This window comes from Labrus mixtus, chromosome 10 (genome assembly GCF_963584025.1).
Source record: "Labrus mixtus chromosome 10, fLabMix1.1, whole genome shotgun sequence".
Taxonomy (NCBI): domain Eukaryota; kingdom Metazoa; phylum Chordata; class Actinopteri; order Labriformes; family Labridae; genus Labrus; species Labrus mixtus.
The window spans coordinates 14,295,457-14,317,842 of NC_083621.1; the positions used below are offsets into that span (position 1 = coordinate 14,295,457).

Sequence of the window (22,386 nt, forward strand, 5' to 3'; positions counted from 1 at the left end):
GTGCAAAAACACCTCATCCTTTTGAATGCATCTGAGATTCCATTTTTCTTTCATTTCCATGCCTTTGTCATCGCTGCCTGTGATTTTTATCTTGGCTTTCATCACCTTGTTTCTCTTGACAACATTATCACTAGGATGGAATATGTAGCAGGAATATGTAAAGTTATATTGCCCTCCTCAGTTGCACCAACATAAGGTTACTACCTCAGGCATTGTGAGATAATATTTCCATATTCTGCTCCCTTCATGTTTATTCAGTGAGAATAATTTATTCTATAGCATTTTTACAGTTGTGAAATGCTGAATTTCTCGCACACACAGTTTGAGTAAATTCTGTAAAACACAGCATGACAGGATGCACTCTATGGATTTGTACTCTGCAGAGGTTAAAGAGAAGTCATCCAAATCACCCAAATCATTACTATCTTTCATTCACAAATTAGTGTCAGTGTTCCCCCGCTGCCCTCTGTATGACCTTGCGAGGATGAGCTCACTGTGTTGTAATTTAACAATTTTGAGAAGGTCTAAAAAGTGGGAGGCAAGTTATGGCTGCTAGTGACCCAGATTATAAATAAACTATTGATAAATTAGTGAAGACACAGTCGAAAGACAGGATGGATGTGTGTGTGTTCATCAATGTGTGTTGGTGTGTGCTGAGGCCGTGGCGCCTCCCCCGACCTTTCCCTGACTCGTCGGTCTCTGAAAGATCCTGTTTGGATTTTGTCTTTCAACGCGTCTTAATATTCAAGAGTCTTTGAAACCTCTGTGCTCTGTCTCTCTATCCCTTTCAATGCACACTCTTACCACAAATGAAACACAACATGTGTAGTTTTGGGAGTCATGTACCCATTCATAGGAATTTTAAAAAGTAATGGAGAATATTCACATCCAAAATTGAAATATTGTCTCTATAAACTTTTCTGCCTTGTTGTTCAAATTTGGCGCAGTCAAGCTTTTGATCTTTGAAACATTTTGCAATTAATTCCAGAATGTATCATCGGTAAAGTCACTCAGCAGCCATTCAGCACTTTACGGCTTTAGCACCTTTCTTTAGCCATCCACAGGTGATTTTTTACAAGCCAGGCAGATTTTAAATGTTAACCACAGTGGTTTACTTTTTGGCTGTCAGAGTTGGTGCCGCGGATGTTATGTTTGTGGTTGCACAGCAGTTTAGCTTGGTGAATTAGGCCACTCCACAAAGCTAACATTTAGCATTGCATTCACAGCTTGATAACAAATAGGGGTTATTAGCAAGCATTGCATATAAATGCTAACTGCGAACTAAGATGTGGATAGCATAGTCTCTGTTTAGTGACCAAAGGGCTGCACACCTCTGATCGTCACATTAATGTCTGCAGAGCAGGACCAGAAGTCAGTTTAACCCTGCTCTTCCAATAAATCTAAGGTCTTAACCGCAACATGATCAGGTTTTTGAAGTGGGTAATTTTCATTTTTTGGGCTATTTCTAAATCATTTCTCAATTTTGTTGTCATAAATACATTTTACTATTACAAGCTTCATTTCTAGAGGCTTTAAAGAAATGTGTAACTATGGAGCTTAACAGAGTGTTCTTAGATTAATAAAGATCCAAAGTGATATGTGCATAGCCTGAACACGACGTTGGGTTTACTAGTGCATGCATGTGTTCTGCACACAGTGTAAATGTGAATTTCTGCCTCCGTCGTCTCATATGCATGTGTGAGAAAGGTCAGCAGCTGAACAGGAAGCAGAGTGGTGTTTCTGCAGTGTGGCGTAGCTGGCGGTGGTGGATAATCAAATTAGAGTAACTTCACCAACATTAAACCCATAATTCACCAGAGCCTTTCTTTTCTTGTGTTGTGCTGCTTACAACTCTCCCTTTAGGCTGCAACACATATTTGTGGGCATTAGAGTAATTATCATATCGCATTAGTATATTATGTTAAATCAGGTCAGTGTGAAGCATTAAAGTACTACAGTAAGTGTTACATTGATCTGATTTGGTATGCGGAAACAAAACTTTTTTGACATTTAAGGAGGCATCACTGTTGTTCCCTTTATGCTCGATTGACTAGAGGACAGGATTCACTCAATGGACACATGTTGGCAGCAGAATGTGACTTTTCAAAACCCTGCTGGCCCCCACCTCTTTAAAGGGGAGGATAAAAGGTAATGGGAGAGGTTGGCTGTTAAGTTTAATGGCAGACAGGAAAGTCTCAGAATGGCTCTTTTTAATGATGTGCCTGTTCTCATGCGGTCCTCGTTAAAGACGAAGCCAAGATGCATGCAGAGGACAGAGGGAGTGGGTGGGGGGGTGGGGGGGGTGGCCAGTCTTTGCAATACCCCACAACATCTCTAAGAACCCACAGCGGGGGTCTTCAGCTCCTTTGTGTGCTCTCCGGCACATCGTGGCGATCCTGTACTCCTTCTGCATTCAGCTCACATTAGCATCGGAAAATAAATAAAGCAAGCAATCAGGCCGTGACCTCTTATATCCACACTCCTGCCAGCCCACCCCGCACCCCACCCTCCCTCCTTCTTCTTCTCCTTCTTCTTCCTCAACCTCCTCCACCGCTGCACTCTACACAGGTTTAACTAGCCTGGATTTGCAACTGAATGTCAAGCTCGGTGTTTGGCTTAACCACAGGGTAGGTTGTTCCTCTGGAGAAAAGGGAACTCGAGGATGGAGAGGAGCGAGGGAATTGGATCTTTGACACCTGTCACTTCCACTCTGCTGCACCTTGCTCCCTCGCCACACATAAGGACTTTTCATGTTACAGCTCAGCATGTTATCTTGAGTGGGCACAGGGCCTGAGAAATCCAATTACTACCTCTATGTCAGAGCCCTGCCATCATCCTTATGCATGCAATACTCATGTTCCTCAAATCAGAGAAGATGTGCCTGTTAGCGCCTTCTCTTTTCCTCAGACACAGTCTCCCACCTCCATTTCAATCTGTGTGTCTTAGATACCGCAGCTTTCTCACCACTGACAATCCTCTATATAGTGCGGCGCTCGCTAGTGGGTGGCTAATGCTACGGACATTGCCTCTGACTGCCTGATATTAAGTGGTATCACGGTGCAGACCTCACTGAGGTGAATAATGGAGAAGCTCGGAGAGAAGCAGCATGACTCCCAGATGCCAAACAGAATGGCCTTTGTGACAAGGAAATGAAACGTGTAAGAAACGCCTCCCTCTGGCTTTTTCCTCTGCCCAGTAGGTGTTAATCTAATGCACCTTCACACAGCCAGGGCCTCGCTGTGTTTTTCCTTTTGTTTGTGTGTGTGTGTGTGTGTGTGTGTGTGTGTGTGTGTGTGTGTGTGTGTGTGTGTGTGTGTGTGTGTGTGTGTGTGTGTGTGTGTGTGTGTGTGTGTGTGTGTGTGTGTGTGTGTGTGTGTGTGTGTGTGTGCGTGTGTGTGTGTTTCTTTTTGCTGAGTGACAATGTCAATCCGGTTCAGAGGGAAACAGAGGCACTGTCTTTTAAATCCACAATCGGTGTCCCCAATCTGGTTCACCTCCTCTTACTGTACATGCTTCTGCACACTGAGAAAAAACCTGCCTATCACTCTGCATACTCCCCATGTTACTGTGTCCTACTTCCAGAGGTTGTTAAAATTGTCGGGAAAGGAGGCAAGTCGATTTTTTTTTTTTTTAAAAAGAAAAGGAAAAGAAAAAAACTGAAAAGGGGGACGGAAATGAGAGAGAGCAGGGACCATGCGGGTGCTTCTGCGACAAGATAAAATGGAATATAAAACACACAGTCCTGGCTGACACAAAGTGAACATGACTGGATGAGAAGCCACATTATATTAATTATGTAAGGACACTTCTTTTGAGGTAAAGCTGAAGCTCACAGAGAGTTAAAGTCCTTAGATATTGGTATGCGGCCCAGTGTGCCGGCTCCACTTATTCAGAGCCGGACGCGCTGACAGGTGCTGAAGTATTGTGTTTATTTCAGACGACTAATAGAAATAGCACTTTCAAAAGAAAAAAAGAGAAATGTCTCTTTATAGCAAATGTGTAGATGTAATGGTTTCTTGAGCTAAGATATTTATGGTTTATAGATCTCTCAAAACCATTAAATTCTCAAATGTAATTTTTCACAGTTTATTAGTTGTGTGTTTTTTTTGGCTGTAGGGAAGAAAAATAGGATTCAGAAATAGAAATCTTGGCGTCTGTGAAGCATCTTTAATCCGTCATGGACCTGTTGTTTATTAAGGAAAAGCCCCATGCCACACAAAACCTTGTTATCCACCATTCAGTGTTATATGTCCCTGACATTTAAAGATGATTTTCTCTTTCCAGACCATTTAAACTGATCGAAAGTCACATGTGTATAATAAGGGACATATGCCATGTAAAAGCACACCACATGATCTTATTGGAAATTTTAAATTTTTAACCCCTGATTTAGGAAAAAGAAAAAGAAAATTACTCACCTGACATGAGTACTATTCTTTCCATTGGGCTGTCATCACTAAGCCAAATCCTCTTCTCCTTTCCATCCCTGCTCCCCACTTCACTATCCCGCTCTCCCTCCTACCCCAACCACAAATGTAATTTAATAGTCTTTTTCTGTCCCCCTCGTTTCTCCCAGGCTCAGGGGTTTCAGAGCAAATTAGCGTGCTAGATCGGTCAAGCTTAAACACAGAATTGCTGTATTTGTTCCAGTGTATTTAAAGATGTCCTCTGCCGATGTATTGTAGAGGAAACGAGCCAAGCAGACAGATAGACAGGCAGGCAGTCTGACTGGCTGGCTGGCTGGCATGGCAGAATTTGTAGGTCTGCAACTTGGACGCCAGCGACCTGCTGCGCTGAGTTTTGTGGGTGGATTTTACTCTCACTGTGGGCCTGGAGTGCCAGAGCACAGGTTAATTTGAATTCTGTCAGTAGAAGGGCGATTTGGATGCTTAGAGTTGACATTGGTGATATTTGTTTTGTCATTATTGTCGAGTAAATCACACCACAGTTCATCACAATACTCAAATCTATAACATGTTACCATTAAAAACATACTAAGCTTGAAAGTGCCAGATTAGACCTACATATACTGACTCATGTGACCAGATTGTATAATTCTTAGTACTTTTAAGATTGTCTTTAGCAGGAAACCAACTTATCAGTGAACGTATGGTAACTGTAGATTACTTAAAATATGTGTTGGTAGTGGGGTGTCTGGTAAAGCCAATAAAACAGCACCATAGAAAGTCTTTGAAGAAAGTAATCCTCATCAATCATGTAAAATTACCACTCACACCCATTTTCCAATCAAAATGATTCCTCCCCGCATGATGTTTCCCCACGATATTCTATTTTAACTGGAAATACATCAAATTAAATGAGAAAGATGAGCTCAAACTGCAGTTTCTTCTGACTTTAATTGCATACTTTTTCATCCTGTCTTTCATATTTTAAAATAATTATCCCCTTTAAAACACTTACAACCCAAAGGCAAATTTTCTCTGATCACTGAATTACATCCCTGATTAGTTTTCTCCCCGTAATGTTATATATGGCCACAAAAGTATCTAATTTACTGGCACAAAGTTATTAAACTGATTTCTTGTTCCAGTGACAGCGATATGGTTGGCGTCATTATTCTTTTAGAAGAGGAGAAGCACTGACTTATTAAAAGTTCTTTTACAATCTGCAGTTGTTCGATGTAAGTTTATAAAACCAGAACATTTAACAAAAGTAAAATTCAAATAAATTCAGTGTAAGTTTTTATTATAGACTCAATGCAGTGATAAAATAAAGTACAATACACAGAATAATCCGACACAGCAGAACAAGTTTATGCTTCAAAAATACAAAATATACCTTTAATGATCCTTTTTCCCATGATTAGAAATGAAGAGATAAGAACTTCTATGGTTTTCACTTTAGGTCTGATTTTGCCCGACTTGATATTTTTGTGGTATAAAATTTAACAAAATTGTATTTTTGTTCTTAATGGCCTATTACAGAGGTTCCCAAACTTTTTAGCTCATGACCCCCCCAACATAAGACCCCCACGTAATGGTTTTATTTGAAACTGAGCTACTTTTGAATATACATAGTTGTACAGTAATGGGTAAAAAAAACTATTTTAAACAATTGTATATTTGTACTTGTTTTTTTGAAGACATATTTTTGCCCCCCGACCCCCCCTGTGGGAACCACTGGCCTATATCACACCCAACTGCATGGAGCTATCCAAAATATTGTAAAGAAAATGTTTTATCTTCTTCAAATGATTCAGTTTATTGATATTTGTTTGATGTATATGTTTCGTTGTATTGTTACTGTCTCCTATCCAAAGAGCTCTTTTTTCCTGTGTAGACCATTTATCCAAACTGCAGTCTGGCTTCTTTCTGCCTGGGTTAAATCTAGTCCAGAGTGCCTGCTGAGAGTGTTAAACAGTGACTGACTTGTTTACTGTATGAAAACTAGGCCATAACTTTTGTTCTAAAACAAAACCCCTTAAGATGAAACTAAATCTGACCACTGTAAATTTCATAACTATAATATAATAATATAATAAACTGTTTCTGAGACATTACAACCTCTTGGATGCGTTGCTGGTCGAGGCAGGGGTACAATAAAGTGAGAGAATCCTCTCAGGAAAAATACTATTTGTTGCCGGGGCTCTTAAACCGGCCCACTCATGTATGTCCTCATGACAACCAGCATCGTATTGTTTCCACTACATCAAGCAGTCCATTGGCTAGTAGTCCTGCTCCTGAACCGCTCAGTGCATTGCGATGACATAGTGATTTATAAAACAGCGTAGCGATTGCTTTCTTTCCCCCTGCTGCTGTTACACAGCTGTTAAGCAGATGCTGTTTGTACCAATTTAGAAGCTAGTGCTTTGTTTGTCAACACCAGTTTAGAAATTCATTCTTTATACCCGGACTGGCTGCAGAATATGAAGGCTGGGTGGACGGACCAGCAAAGAGGGAGGGGAGTGAGAATAAACATTTGCAGGATTTGGCTTGAACTTTTACCTCCTTTTTAAAATAATTATTGACATGTGCTTATAAAGAATGTACGACTGGGGTCCAATTTTAGCTAACATGTCGTTTTGCATCAGTTTTAGGGAGGACACAGGCAGAACTGGTGGAAGTGACAAGCTGTCAGACTGTCTATGCAGTCCTGGATGGATTAGACAGTGAATTCACTCTTGATGAATTGGCTGGTACTAATGTTCAGAAATAGAATCCAGGGCCATGTGAACTCCTGGCTCCACCAGCAGTACGACAGCTCTAACAAGGCTGCCCAGTACTTCTAATTTCCTCCACAATTAATATTTGACTGAGTGAGTTGAAGGAATTCTCGTCAGATCGGCAGAAATGAGAGGGAGAGATTTTTGGGTGAGGGATTTATTTAATTACAACGATGTACGTGAGAAGGCAGCACTGATGAGATGAAAGAGGAGGACAGAAGGAGGAGACGTGTAAAGGATGGGGCTTGTATAGGGAAGATGAGTCTGGGGGTGTTTGAGTGTGGATGGGGGGGTAGCTTGATGTGACTGAACCAGATGCTGCAGGGAGAAGGAGAGGACTCGGTGCTGTGTGGAGAGTGATGGCTGTGCGTGGCGCAGTAAGGGTGCCCCTCTACTGTTTGTAAAAACAAGACCATCACACTCCATCTTGCCGCTCCCGCAGGAGCCGGGCCTCCAGGCTGATTTATGGCCCACAGACTGAATTGGCTGGCTGGGATGACAGCAGTGCTTGGACTTTCCCTGGTGAGTGCTGTAGGAGGCTCCTCGGCCAAGCCTCGGCCTCAGCTGGCCGCCGAGCTGCCCTCTGCTGAAGTTAGGGCATAGTGGAGTTTAAGCTCCGTCCCCAGTGTTAGGATCAGGCGGGGCCAAGCCTGTTAGCTCTCAAGCACAGTTTGGACTTTAAGCCACAACCCCAGACAGTCATCCTCCATTCTGCTGGTGCCATATTTTCAGATTTTTCTCCCTCCCCTGTGATACCCCTCTCAGCGTCTGCATCACAGGCTCCATCAAGACTCTGTAGTAACAATTTAGATTTAATCAATCTTTGCCATGTGACTGCCAGGATGGAAAATTAATATGGAGAGCAATTAGAAAACAGCCATCTCGCTGTCAAAGATACGCCGAGATGAGAGCAGAGGAGTGGACGGCATCTTAGCAGAAAACAAAATCCTTTAGTACACTGCTCAGACATTGCAGGGAGTGTTTTCTCCGAGGCTGTCCTCAAAAACAAGGTCATTAGGACTGCGGTCACTTTTATTAACTTTCCCTAGATTGAATTCTTCTGGATTTTGTACCAGTCCTCGCAGACGGCAATGGAAACAGACACAAAGCTTTCTTTTTGCTCCTTCAACATCACATAAATAACTGTCTTTCAGACTAAAGACAGGCTATACATGTAAGTGTTGTTGCAGCATTTTCATATGGTTTCATGTCACATAAATAAATAAATAAATAAATCGAAGGAAATCAGTGAAGTCTATGCAGGCTGTGAGTTAAGTGTATCTAAATTGCTCTAAATTATTTGCTTTTTATAACAGCTACATCTACATTAAAGTGTCTGGCTGTCGGTTAAGAAGTGCGTTTCTTTGTCTGACAAACAGAATCAGGACATTTATTGTTTCAGCTACAACAAGAATGTCAGCATAAAAGAAGAAATTTAAGCCCAAAGTGGCAGACGTTCTTTGCAAAATGATTTATCATGCCACGCTGCTGTTCCGTGTTTTTTTTCTCTCTTTCGGGGTTCTTCTTGCTGTAAAAACCAAACTGACTGAATTGTGTCAAACTGAAATTCCCCAATCGCCCTGTGGCTCCAGTAAAAGTAAGAAGTCCACGATGTAGATTTTGTCACCTGAACGTGGGTTCAGAACACCTCGTCTCATCTCCGGCCCTCCAGTCTGCTCTCCTGTTTCATGTTAGTGCTTACACTCATTTTGCAGGATTACATCATTGTATTCCACCTCGAGGCTGTGTGCGCTACTTTTGGAGGGAAAAGCGCCTTTGTTTTCCGAGCCAGGCTCCATGTGTTAGCCAAACAGGGCACAAAATAGCTGGCGAAGGCTCAGGGAGCTTTTCGGGGAGTTGCCCCTCTCTCTCAGTGAACGCATCCCTTCCCTTTTGTGTCAGGGGATTTTAGTCTTTCGCTGATTCCTCTGTTTTTGCTACATTAGCAACAAACAAATAGCACCTCCAGCTGTATGACATGAAGGGATCATTATACGCTGTGCACAAGGGGAATTTGAGAAATGAGCTTGTCGGTTTGTGGGATCCCCGTGCTGCAGCTGAAGATCTATCTGCTTTAAGTTGTAGTTAAGACATTCTTATCTGATTGAGGGAAATAGACAGGATTGAATCAACAACTTGCGGCTCGCATCAAAAAATTAAATGTCTGGAAACATGGATTTTATTCCCATGCCGATGAGAGATGCTGTTCCAGATATGGAACAAACTGAAAAATTGACACCATTATCAGGAAAATTTAGCTTTAAATAGCAATATTCTTTATTTTCCATGCACATCTGACATATTTTAAGTACTAACATGTACCTTTATCCAGAAGTAGAGTGAAATACATCTGATTTTATAGGCCTAGTAGTGCTGTGCTTCTTGATACATGGCTTCTCTGCCCTTGCCTCCAACTGAATGTTTGTACTTTAAACGTGGATCACTCAAAACACAGACAGCTTCCACCTCCCAGTGGAACGCCCTCAGTGATTAATTTGTATCTAATCGTGAAAAGGAAATATCTTCTCAATGACATCCTGCTCTGTGCTGAACGCTTAGCCTGGTCCTGGATCTGATTGGCAAGCTTTATTTTCTTGATGACTTTGAATGCACATTCACAGCAGGAGATGCCTTCACTGTCTTTGTGTTTCATAGTTGTTGACTTCCAAATCCAAGCACAGCTGTAAAAGCCATTAATTCATCTTTCACTGTAACAGTTTTATGAATAAGGAGGAGATTGTGTTCAGTGAGAGGTCGATGGCCTGTCACTTTTTAAATTTAAAATCTGCCTCTTCCATTTTTTTGTGTGCCTTTTTAAAGCAGCATCTGCGTTTTATGAAGCTCTGTGCAAAAGGCAGGATGTGTGAGCATTAATGGCACTTGGCTTTCATAACAATGTCATTTACAACCCAGTTGCTCTCCCATAGACCCCTCACGAAAAGAGAGAAAGTGGTATTCATTGCATATGCATGCGATGCTAAGTAGAGAGCACACAACTTGTGTATATTTCTTTGTGCCTCGAGGCTTTTCATGCTTTAGAAAGTGCTTGGGGCTATAGAAAAAAAGCCAAAGTGTTTAGAGGAAATTGCATTCATTAGCGAGTTGCTTGTAAATCTTTAATCAGTGGAAAAAATATCTACTTTGTCGAACATGTCACACTAGATTTACAGAGATATTTTGATTACTTAATATCGAGCTGAAGGCTAACACATTGGTACAAGTTTAACATTTGTGATCAAACTTCTAAATACTTATTACATAGCTTTATCCAACGCTCATAGTACTGAAATGTAATAATCTTTAAACTGCTACTTTCACTGAAACATTGACTGCCTACAGCGTTTTTAGTTTTAGAAAGTTATCAAAGAGAAGGCATGAAAAAAGGGGTTCCAAATACGGTTAACGGCAAAGCTGTTACATGGGATTAAGAAAAGAACATGGGATTTAAAAAAGGGGCTTGAAAATAAATGTTGCACTGGACAATGTAATCTAATGTGTGGCCATGTTTTTTCTATATTAATTCATCACCCTCCATTATGTTCCTGGTACCTGGCTGCAGACTTCCTGTTGTGATTACATTATTACATTCTGATTGGATCCTTTCTCTTTAAACAAAACCTCCGGCTTTGTGCCTTTTGTCTCCTTGATTGCCGCCAGTGCAGAGTCTACGACCAATCAGCATTTATGCAAATTTACATACATACAGGAGTGGGAGATATATTCAATCTGCTCATTTTCGGCCTCATAAAACCCTTTTGACTGCACTGAAATTGTGCAAAACTGCCAATTTATCCTGCAGAATGGATAAAGTGAATAATAGTATGTAATGATGTTTCATAAAGTTAATATTTTTACAGTAAAAGAAGCCATTTACATATGAGATTCTTATTAAAATGCCGTCTCTTGTAAGAAAGAGGGTGTCTCAATCTGCATTTATTGGAGATAATGGCTTGTCTGTGTATGTCTGTGTGTGTGTGTGTGTGTGTGTGTGCGTTTGTGTGTGTGTGTGTGTGTGTGTGTGTGTGTGTGTGTGTGTGTGTGTGTGTGCGCTAAGACACAAGCAGGATCAAAGGGACATAATTCTAGGACTCCTCTGACTCACTGCGATGTGCTCATTGGTCAGGCATGTGTCCGCATTCTTGTAGCTGGTGTTCATGTTTTCCGCCTTGGAGCGCGATGATTCCTCCACAACTCTACTCTCCACATTGGGCTCCAAACAGCCCATGATAGCGTTTACTCATTCATCCAGTCATTTAGTCACCATGTTATCTGTCACTCTCATCAGATTATACTTTATGAGGGACAGCTCCGGCACATCTGCCCCTGAAAAGACCGTCTTGGATCTTTAAATATCGATCCCTGGGGTCTTAGGAGGTGCCTCTCACAAGCGCAGGAAAGAAGGGAGAAAAACAGATCATTAGTGATTTTAATTAGGTGATCTGTCAAGCTGCGATTGCCAGATGTAAGCGTATGCATTTGGGTCGATGGCAATCCCTCTCACAATCCCCTGCTTGTCACCTTGGGCCTCTGGAACGCAGGATGGCTCTTGCTTGGAGTGAAACGAGCAGAAGGGGAGCGCAGAAATGTGTCATGTGTGGCAGGTTCTTTTTGGAGATAGGAGCAGGTGGAAAACACAACAGCACAGTGGCATAGAAGCAAGAGAGTTTAGAAATGTCTCTGTTTCTTGGGCTGATGACTATTGACAGTGTTTTGTGTTTAAAAGATGTCTAGCACTACGCTTTTCCAGCAATTAGAATGTACGTTTACGTGGAATGAAACAAACAGGAAAAACAAAATTGGAAGACTTCAGTTTGATTAAGAGAGCATGACACTTGTTTTGTTGTTACACACTACAGTGTCTTTTTAAGTCCCCCCCCCCCAAAAAAAACCAACAAAGTACAAAAGAGTGCAGTTATACAGACTCAGGCAAATCTTTCTTTCACTCCAGCGTTAAACATCATTACATATTTATAACTCGGCGCCAGATGACAGAGACAGAGAGGGAGTGAGCGATGAACCAGGCAACAACATTGCAACTCGTCTGCTGTCTCTCTCTGTGAGATATCTGATTGCACTGTTTAAACATGCCTTTCATCTGCTGTTGCTGCAGAATACCCAATTATGCCAAAGCTGCAAATGGACTTTTGATTTTAACGATACGTAATTGAATTGGCATATCAAGAGTGGCCCAAAGTGTCCAACTAACTGGACGTCTGTCTTTGGAACCATTCCAATGCAAGCGAAGCAAATCATTCAGAAATGTTAAACTTGAACTTTAGATGATTTGACATGTTCTATGCAAATAACGGCCTCTTGGGAATTAAAAGAGAAAGTATGTCCAAATGATAAAAAGTAAAAAAAAAAAAAAAAAAACAAGATCAGTGTGGTTTATAGAATCTAACCATCATTTTGCTCTTCATCTCCACAGATCCCGGTGAAGGCTTCCACTGCCAGGACGAGTGTCGCATCCTTGGCCACTCTGACCGCTGTTGGATGCCCCGCGTCTCGATTCCGGCACGCGCCAAGTCACCGGAACATGCCCGTAACGTCATCGCTTTGTCCATTGAGGCCACCACAGTGGACGTGCCGCACTACGAGGATGGCACCACCAAGAGGACTTTTGCCACCTTCGGCAAGGATGGGCCCGAGGACGTGGAGCGGGGAGAGATAAAGGGAAAGCGGACTCAGGAGTCTCAGGTGTGTAGCCCCAAGGCCAATGGAGGGGCTGTCCGCGAAGCTGGCAACGGGCGTGAGGCAGCCAGTCCCATCACCTCCCCTGTGCACTTGAAGAGCCCCATGTCTAAGCCGCAGTCTGCCTACAACACGCTGAAATGCCGCGACGCAGAGCGAATCGCCAACCACAGCCTGCTGCGGCAGCCAGAGGGGAAGGACAGTGAGCCGGCCGTCAGGGAGTTCAACACACTTCTCCATGATGGCCGAGACAAGGAGTCCCCCAGCAGCAAGCGTCTGAAGGACATAGTGCTTTAGCGAGCTTCTCTCTGACACACACCAACATGCATACACATAAACAGTGTAAACTCACATATATGTACCCCGCAATAGCTGTGTGTACACAGAGGAGAGTCAGGCTGGCACACCCATTTGCAGTATACAATATTAAAGAAGCAGACTGGGCTGAGAATGATGAACTGTAGTATGCTGCAGCTAGTTGTGTGCTCAAGCCGAGGTAGTGGATGTGGCTTTGTTGTAGTCGCAGTACTTTTTCCTTGTTTGCTTTTTGTTCAGTTTTCGTTCTCTCAGTCTGCAATGAGTGTGGAGGCAGGTTACTGTTGTCTGCATGGACATCGCCGGCAGAGCTCTCCAGCGCCAAAGCAGGACACTACGTGTTTGGACACCTGAGGTGCCGATTCTTGAGTACAGTTATGCCTTTTGAACTACTTTTGTATCACAAACTGAAATTTGCCTTCTTTGGTTTTTGCAGTTTGTTCCAGCTGCCAAAATCGCTCTTTGTTCCTTTGTATAGTGAGCTTCATCAATGTAATAAACTTCAGCAGACACACACAGGACTCATCTAAAAGTACCCTCCATTTTACTCCAACAGTTTTCAGTGCATTCAGGAGAAGCAATGGGAGGCCTTTCACTCTCATTGTGCCCTTTTTTCCTTGGCTAATAAAATAAACTTTCTCTGCGTATCCCTGAGGACGTCCTAGTGTCATCAGACTGTGAGGTCTTTACAGTATTTATATTTTATCATGGAGGGAGCTAAATGAACTCTCACTATCTGCCCTGCCGCTGTGAACACTGGAAGTGGGACAGACACATCCTTGTGTTCAAATTGAGTTGTATGAAAAAAAAGACACTTCCTGCTTTTGAAATCTCCTGTGCCCAATCTTGATTGTAGCCAGTGGAGCACAAATTAGGACTTTGTGCTCTGGTCTTGTACTTTTTTTGACTTTTGACTATGGGGCTAGGATAGAAGGGATCGTCACTCATGTCTTGCTATGTGAAACTCTCCATAGGGTTTACTATTATCATTTTTAATAACCTGTTGTTATGTGACAATCCCTTTAATGTTTTGTTCCAAGAGAAAAAATGAATAAACATTGGTGTTCAACTGAAGCTACAGTAGCGTTTGTTACACAAACACAAAAATAAAAAAAAACATATATGCCAAAATATATTTTATAAATAATTTAAAAATGTATAATGAGAATATTTAATGCTGTGTAGTTATTTTATGAGTAAGTTATACTTGAAATTAACTTGCTTTTGTTCATTTGTCTTTTTGCTTTTATATTGAACCTTGTTTTTGTTTTTTTCAAAACAAACTTGGATTATTATTTTTTTTTTTAACGTGTGACCCCCCCTGGCTACTGTTGCAGTCTACCTTGTTGTAAAGAGTTTCTTATTGGTCAGTTCTTGTGCCATCAAGTTTCTGTGTGGGCTACTAAAAAATGTATGAAAAGACAAAAAAAAGTATATCAACAACAAAAAAAGCGATATCAGCACCAACATTAGTGTGTCAGTTCAACAAGCTTAGAGTGAGATAGCAAAAGATACCAAAAAAGATGCAAACAAAACCTTAAAGATTGCGAGATGATGCTTCGTATCTAAGGAGGAGAACAAATGGTTCCAAAGCTGGTAAACGGGGTTCCACCTTTTTATGTCTAAGCTGACTTCATATTGGGCCCAATCACAAGACTTTTCTGCTTTAACTGAGGGCATTTGGACGTGGGGATGTGCTTTGCTCAGCACTGCTGTCACCCTGTGCCGTCTGTGTTTAGTTGATCTCAAAGCTAAAGTCTAGAGCAGAGTGGTACAAACAGGGCTCTCCCCTCCTATACCGACACCACACAACACAGTGGCTGGAATCATATTCGAGTGAACTTAGGTCTTGGAAGAACCATGTTGCACATCAGCAATGTGGTTTAATGTTGCTTTGCAGTAAACTATGTACAATGTGGAAAAATATGAATGACAATGGACAAATTGCATACAACAAACTAGATCTTGTAGCTGAATGTTTTGCTGGTCTCACCCATGGCTTCTGGCAACATGAAAATTGGAATAATCACTGAATGTATACAGCAGCTTATAATTAAACTATTAAATGTCATCTCTTCTGTTTCCTTGTCTTTTCTCAACACAAATCTGTTTGTAAGTTGAAACACAGTTTCAATTCTTACTTTCAGTTCATTTTTGCATTTATTTGTGTACATGTCAGGTCTTTGTTTTGTTTTCTTGTGAGAGCTAGCATTGCTTTGATTGGTTTATTTATGTCATGATTTACTTATTCCCTTTAGTTTTGTTGGCCTACAGCTGCAAACGACTGTCAAAAATGTTTTTTACTTTGTTAACAAGATGACAGTGTTGCTAATTCACTGTCTGCTATTTAAGCCATCATTTTTAATATTTAGCATTTGGGAGAAATCACTGTCTTATGAAGTTGTTTAAGAAATTGTAAAGTGGATGCTTGAAAGCCAGCTACCAATTGGAATTAGAAGGTAGTTAGCCTATTTTGCTAACATTTGAACTGATTCCCACTACACTTAAATTAATATTGCTGTTTTTTTCACTTAAATCCAAGTCACCAAAAGTTAGCACATAGTGTTTTTCTTAACACTCTACAAATGCCATAGGTGTCTTTCCTAAATGGGTCATGTTGTATTTTCTAACTGGTGCTCAAGTGTAGTTCATGTTCTTGTGTGCATCAACCCTCACCATAGTTATTGTCGGTCTTTGCTTTAAGTGATGTTTTTTGTCCTGAAGTCTTTTTTACGCAACATGTTAATGCTTGGACTAATACAGTCTTGATAAACACAACCCACTTAAGTTCCACTTTCATAATAGTAATATAGGCGTAAGTCTTGATTTAAAATTGTCTTTATATTATATATGACGTAGGGGTCATCCTCTGTTGATTATGAAACGTTTACACTTTAACTTGTTTTGAATGTTGTACTTTTACCTGTGATATGGAAGTTCATTGTGCTAGCTCCACTTTTACTCTTGTAAGAGGAACTTAAAAGAACAATAACTTAGAACTGCCTAACCTTGAATGATGGCCGTATTCCAGGTCTGGATAAAATCATACAGCTATTTTTTTCATATGCATTTGATCAAAATAAGAAATTTAATTATTTTTTTGAAGAATGTTTTATTTACAGGGAACATCACCATTCATAGGATTTTTCTTTAAAACAGTAAGCCTCCTGAGCTCTTCAGAAAAGTCTTCTTTTCAGCCTAAAATATAACCTGTGAGCATACTCACTGACAGAATGAGCATGAAAAGCTTGACCTACTTATAACAGTCACTGATACTCATTCAACAAAAAACAGCAACAAAAACAAAAAAGTGAAAACAAGTTTACTACTGTGATTTCTATTTTAATTGTGAAAAATAAACAGGACAATTTGGAGGATATTAAAAAACGTGGACATCTTGGTGTGTCACTGATATTTCTGAGGATATCCAGCTTGAAACCAGGACCATCTCAAACGGAAAAGATAATTTAATCACTGTTTCCTGATGTTATAATAGAAAACGACTACACAATCAAAAATCACATTAACGGTAGGCCTGTAACCTCAGCTCCTCCTGTGATGAACTAGATGTATCACAAGCCCAAGTAACTTATGTATGGATTAATTGAGTAACATTGTTCTTAATTAACAGATGAGACAAAGCAATGGGGAACAATGTCCGCCCCCAGCTGGTCAACTGCCTGTGTGGCCCAAGGAAGTGATTTAAGGAGCTTTTGTGTTAGCCCACACACACAGATATTGGGCCAATCAGATTGTCAGCAGTAATAGTGATGTACTGGTGACTGGAACCTCAAGAGGAAAGTTAAACTTTCATTTTATTTTTGGTAGGAAGTTTAGAATGTATTAGCTTACAAGTATATAAGCCAAAACAAAAACCTAAAACATAAAGTGTACAGTTATTTCTTAGCAAAAAGAAAGATTTGATTCTTAAGATGGATACGAAAGTGTGTGCCTTATCACAGACTGTATCTATTTCCATTTTGAACTAAATCTAGGTATGCAATAATATGTTTGCAATCCACAATAGGATGTTAAAGGCCGAGAGCTGTTTCTGAAAACAGCATGATAACACATGGAGTGATGTCTCTTCTATTTGTCATGACAAAATGGAAATTAACAGTCTATAGGCTGTCTCCAGCTTCACATTAATATTCCATGCATTCGCTGTTGCTCCTTCCCATTATTTCCAAAGAAGACCTTTGGGAATTGTCCAACAAGTGAGGTGAGTGTGCGCATGTGTCTGTTTCTCGTACTGGTACTCTTTCACTTCCTTGAGTGGCTCACACATGGCTTTTTGAGTCATTACAACATCTCCAAATGTCTCTCAAAACACCGCAATACAGTCACTGATCAGAGCCGTAGAGCCTGTCATTGAGACTGTGTTTTCACAGCCAACAGTATGATGTCACTGCAAGACTAGGTCCCACTTGAAATATTGATTTATTAGTGGACTTTGAGTGGGAGGGTCAAAAGCTATGAGAGAAATTGAAAGGCAAGACAGAGCCTGATTCTTTCTACACAAGTCTGCTACAATTTCTATGACATTCTCACTCAATAAAGGCTCCACTTTTCACCTCCCTACACAGAGGATCTTTCTCTTGAGTTAGTTTGTATGGATTGATGAGGAGAAGCTGAGAAAAGATGTAAAACAGGACACATTCCACCACAGGAGACAGAGAAAGAGGGGAAACGAGCGAGGAGGGAGTGACGCAGCTGCCCTCCATGATAAGAAAAAAAAAGGAGGGTTGGCTTAATTTCTATAATTAATTTGCCATTCCCTCTATACCCTCTGGTGGAGCCAACATGAAAGCTGGTCTGAAAGCGCACTTGCTAACACATCCATTAGTCTATAAGGAGGATCTTGTTTCTTCCAGCTAAGTTCTCTTCTCATGGGCAATACCAATATTCCAGCCCTCCCCCTCCTCGTTTGAGTTACTCGTGCCCTTTCCGTTGTGTTTGGACCCCTGGGTCTCCATAACAAACCCGCCTGAGCTAAAGGTACAGTCCTTCCTCCGACTGAAGGGCAAAGCATGCATTTTAAAATCCACTTTAAAGAAACCAGACTCATTATCATTAACAGGGAAAAAGTGACTCAGAAGCACAAAATTGCAGTAATTCTTGTGGAAAGAAAGTAAAAGTTTTTCTTCCAACAGTATCCCCTTGGGTCAAACCTTATTTGCAATGCAGGAGCCGTATTTGTAAATCCCCCAAATGGTGCTTGTCCACGCATATTTAATGACTCCTGATTCATGGTGGTCATGGAGAATATTCTCCATTAGGACAAGATTTATATCAAAGGTTACCAGGACACACATCCTATTAACATCCTATTAATGTTTCAATTATCATTTTGCAAAATGGTGAGAGGGGGAATCAGAGAACAATTAAAGTGATTTATTTCTGACACAGACATGCAGCGAAAAAGTGCAGGAAGGAGGAGGCGCCTGCAGTGTGCATTCCTTCAATAGAAAATAGTTTGTCGCCCGTTCTTTTGAGTCCTCCTCCTGACCAACCCCCAATCAGCGCACTGATCTCTGTCGCTCCAGTGACCCCATTCTATCAAAAGGGCTTGCAGCTGCTCCTGCCTCATTATGACCAACTACTGCTTTTCAACAACCTCTGGTGGAGGTTCACTGTGGGATTAAGTGTCAATCAACAAATGTTTGACACAAAGTGACTGTTTAGTTTGTGCAATCTTTGTATATCAGAAGCTTGATAAAATGTTAATTAAGTAAAGCAGTCAATTTTAGCCACATTTGTGTGTCAAGTTCTATTTTTTTCCTGTCGCTATGAAGAAATGGGCTGATTCAGGTCTTTTATTTTTATGTAGCTGCAAATTCTAATGCCGCTGTATAATATATTTATTTTAATGGCCGCACTCCCAAATACACAATCTACAAATAATGATTTTCTCTCCAGGGTTCAGTGCAGTTTGCCAAATTCATTTTACTTCGGGCATGCAAATGAGACACTGACTTAGGGCCCTCTAGGCACACAACTCTTCTCTCATTTTCTTACACTGGAAGGCAGGTGAAGTGGTCAAGGCTCCAGAGTTACAAAGTTGATTGAGAACATTTTTTTTCGTTACTTTGCTAAAACTTAAAAACTTAAAAAGTTCTGCAACTTTGGAGTCTTTGTGCTGTTTTCTTAAAAGTGTAAGAATTCTCTTTGGATGATTTTTCTAAACAGCTAATGGTTTGTTCCACAGGTTCACACCTTTAAACAGGATGATTATCATCCCTGCTGGAGAGAAATTAAACTGTCCCATAGCTGGGTTCACCTCGCCCTGCATGCTTTCTCACACCACATCTGCACAGTCCTCAGCCTGGGCCTTGACTGAGATTTGAGCTCCTCTGTGGACGCTTGCTCGCTCTGCACTGTGGAGAAACTGTGTGGAGACTTTGCTGCAGTCCCAGTCATTTGCCTGTGACAAGCTCTGTGAATAGGATATTAGCTTGGAGACTTTAGAGTGGAGACGGAGAAAGTTTGTAGAAATTATGGAGACTCCCTGAGAAGTATTTTTCTTGGTCTAAAGGCAAGGCTGTCCAGACAAGAAGAATAACCTTTTGTTTCAGCATCACATTGTGTTGAAGAGGTTAGTCTTTGTCACAGTGAGGAGTGGGCTGGTCATTGCTATCAGTGAGAAGACTGATTACCCTCTCCATCTCCACACCACAACTACATATCTAATAGGCCTGGCCAGTAGCCACTTCCCTTTGTGGTGGCCACAAAGGAACTTTGATCGGCACTGAAATGAGCGGCTCAAACAATAGTCCACATTCACTGACCACTGCTCGGTCCTCGGAGAGATTGGAACGCAGCGGCCGCCACATTCCCCCAGCAAGCTTTAATTGGAAGCGATGCCAGACAGATCATATCATAACCATCAGTGATGCCCTGATAAAACTGACCTGGGAGCTGCTTTGTGAAGCCTCTTTGTCTGAGAGAAGGGTCCGATGAGCCCCAGGACCCATTGCCCTGCCATCTCCAGCAGCAATCACAGCCTGACCTCGGTCACCTCTCTCAGCCCTTAATGCCCAGGATGCAGGCTTCAGGGCTGGGCAACAGGGGCAGTTGACCCCCCCCTCCCCATCTCCAGAGGATGAAAACGCTGATAGCAGCGATGAGAAATTAAAGACTGTGGCCTTTGAAAGCCTCCATTATTGTCAGCGGGAGCACGGCAATGAATCTCGCCGGTCCCCTTCATAGACGTGCATTATCCCAGGGTTGATTATTTGACCTAAAGTCTCTGTTTGCCAATGATTTATTTTACCCTGGTACAGGTGCAAAGCTGACCTCTGCACCTGTTTGGATAGCAAGCATATTGACAGAAAACACCAAGTCATAAAACTTGTAGACATTTTTTAAGGTTTAACTTCTTCTAACCAATTCTCACGTCCATCTAAAACACTTTCTTCTTTCTCTGTGAAGTAAAGCCCATTAAAGGAATATACAGGGGACTTAAAAAGTTGGGATCACTTATAGTTCAGCTTGCACAGAAATCCAGAAAGATGGATTACAGTCCAGAGTGGGACCAAAAATGTGCTGTGAAAAGCTAAAACCAAAGGAGCATGTCACTAAAAATGTCAGTTCTCATGGTTACTGAGGCAGGCAAGGGAGCAGTTTTCTGAAATATGCAATATCTTCAGATACTCTGCAGGAGTGAGAGGTCTTTGTTTTCTTAAGTGTCTCTGTCTGTTCTTCTGCTTCGTGTGATCTTTTGAGAGTAAACTTGTGTAGAGTGAAGATTATCAGACGTAACATCAAATGTTTTCCTAGTGTTTACTTGTTTTCTCTTCACCTGGTACTCTAACTATAACTCAATTTAACCCCCTTTATTGATTAGCCACTTGATGAAATATTGATTTGAACCTTTTTTTCTTTCTCTGCTACTATATGGCATAATGTTTTTTAAGAAAGCGGTACAGTATAAACGGTTCAGTGCTTGTTTTCTCGGCCCTCCTTTTTCTGGTGGAGTGCCAGCGGAAATAATGCTTCCATTGTGTGCAGGTAGAGAAGAATGAGAATAAGCTGCTTGGTAGGCAGGCTTGTGAAGCTCAATGCTCTGTGAGCTAATGGTGAATAAGGATGAGCACTTTAGAGCCATCGCACACCTGTTTCTGCAGCCTGTCCGGCACTGTCGGCTCCTCTCTGCCCTCATCAGCAGTCATTCGGCCGATTCAACAGGCTGAATTGAACTGTCAGTGGAGGCAGTAAATGAGAGAGAGAGAGAGAGAGAGAGCTGTCTGACTATACGTGGCCTCGTAAACCCGCGATTCCACTCACTCTGCACCCTTTTGCTGTGTTTTCCTCTCCCCCTCTGCAAGTGAAAGATCACAGTCTAACAATACTGTTTATCACGATTTAACTGACAAGTTAATTGACAAAACAGATAAAGCGTGTTGGACAAGCAGTGGTAGGCACATTGATTTAGTTTGTCTTACTATGAGTTTAAAGATATAACAGAGGGAAGAGCGATATTTAAAAAATAGATTCTAAGCTGATCGTTGGCTATTCTCTGACATTTTTTTTGCAGTGATAACTTCAAAAAAATCTGAGCTGACAATGAAGTGATGGAAAGCCTCCCTCTGTCTCTGTGATTTAAATGTCTTAAAAAAAACATATTGCCTATTAGCATAAAACACATTATCTTTTCAGCTTCCACACTACTGCCTGAAACGGTGGATTTGCTATAACAATTATTGTGTTCAGTTTCCCACTGCACTAAAGGTTTGCATTTATGCCTATCGTGATCTGTAATGTAGCTCAAAGAGGGAAGAAAAAAGACATTTGTACAAAAGGCATATGGTGCTCTAAGAAAGATATACCGTGTTTTTCCATCTGGCAGAGACAACAAAGTGATTTAAACTGTAGAAAAATAAAAGGAAGGCAGCTGGAATATAAAAACCACTTGTTTTGTCCTGCATGTCACCTAATTAATTTCCCTGTGATGTCCCATTGTGACAGAACAAGGCTGCTTTTTTTCTGAGCTGCAGAGGAGGAAAAAATGACTAACATCTGATCCAAAATATACAGTTTTTTTTTTACTATGATAAATTATTCATCATTGTTTTTATTGTTGACATGAAATGTTGCTTTCAAACAGTGATATCAGCCTTTGGTGATTCAGCTGTAATCCTTTGACTAACAGAAGCGATGAAGATTCAAGCTTTACTGGAGCTTCCAAGTAACACTAT

The 22,386-nt window shown here is 41.2% G+C and overlaps 1 protein-coding gene across 8 annotated transcripts in view; it reads left to right on the top strand.

The window, feature by feature from the left end:
• Positions 1 to 15,260, top strand: part of pcdh19 (protocadherin 19) — a 55,503-nt gene extending 40,243 nt beyond the window's left edge. For all 8 annotated transcript variants that reach the window (XM_061048497.1, XM_061048499.1, XM_061048493.1 and 5 more), the window contains exon 5: positions 12,612 to 15,260. In XM_061048497.1, coding sequence (XP_060904480.1) covers positions 12,612 to 13,171 — 560 coding nt within the window. In that variant the 3' untranslated portion in view covers positions 13,172 to 15,260. The remainder of the gene's footprint in view (positions 1 to 12,611) is intronic.
• Positions 15,261 to 22,386: the final 7,126 nt, after the last annotated feature.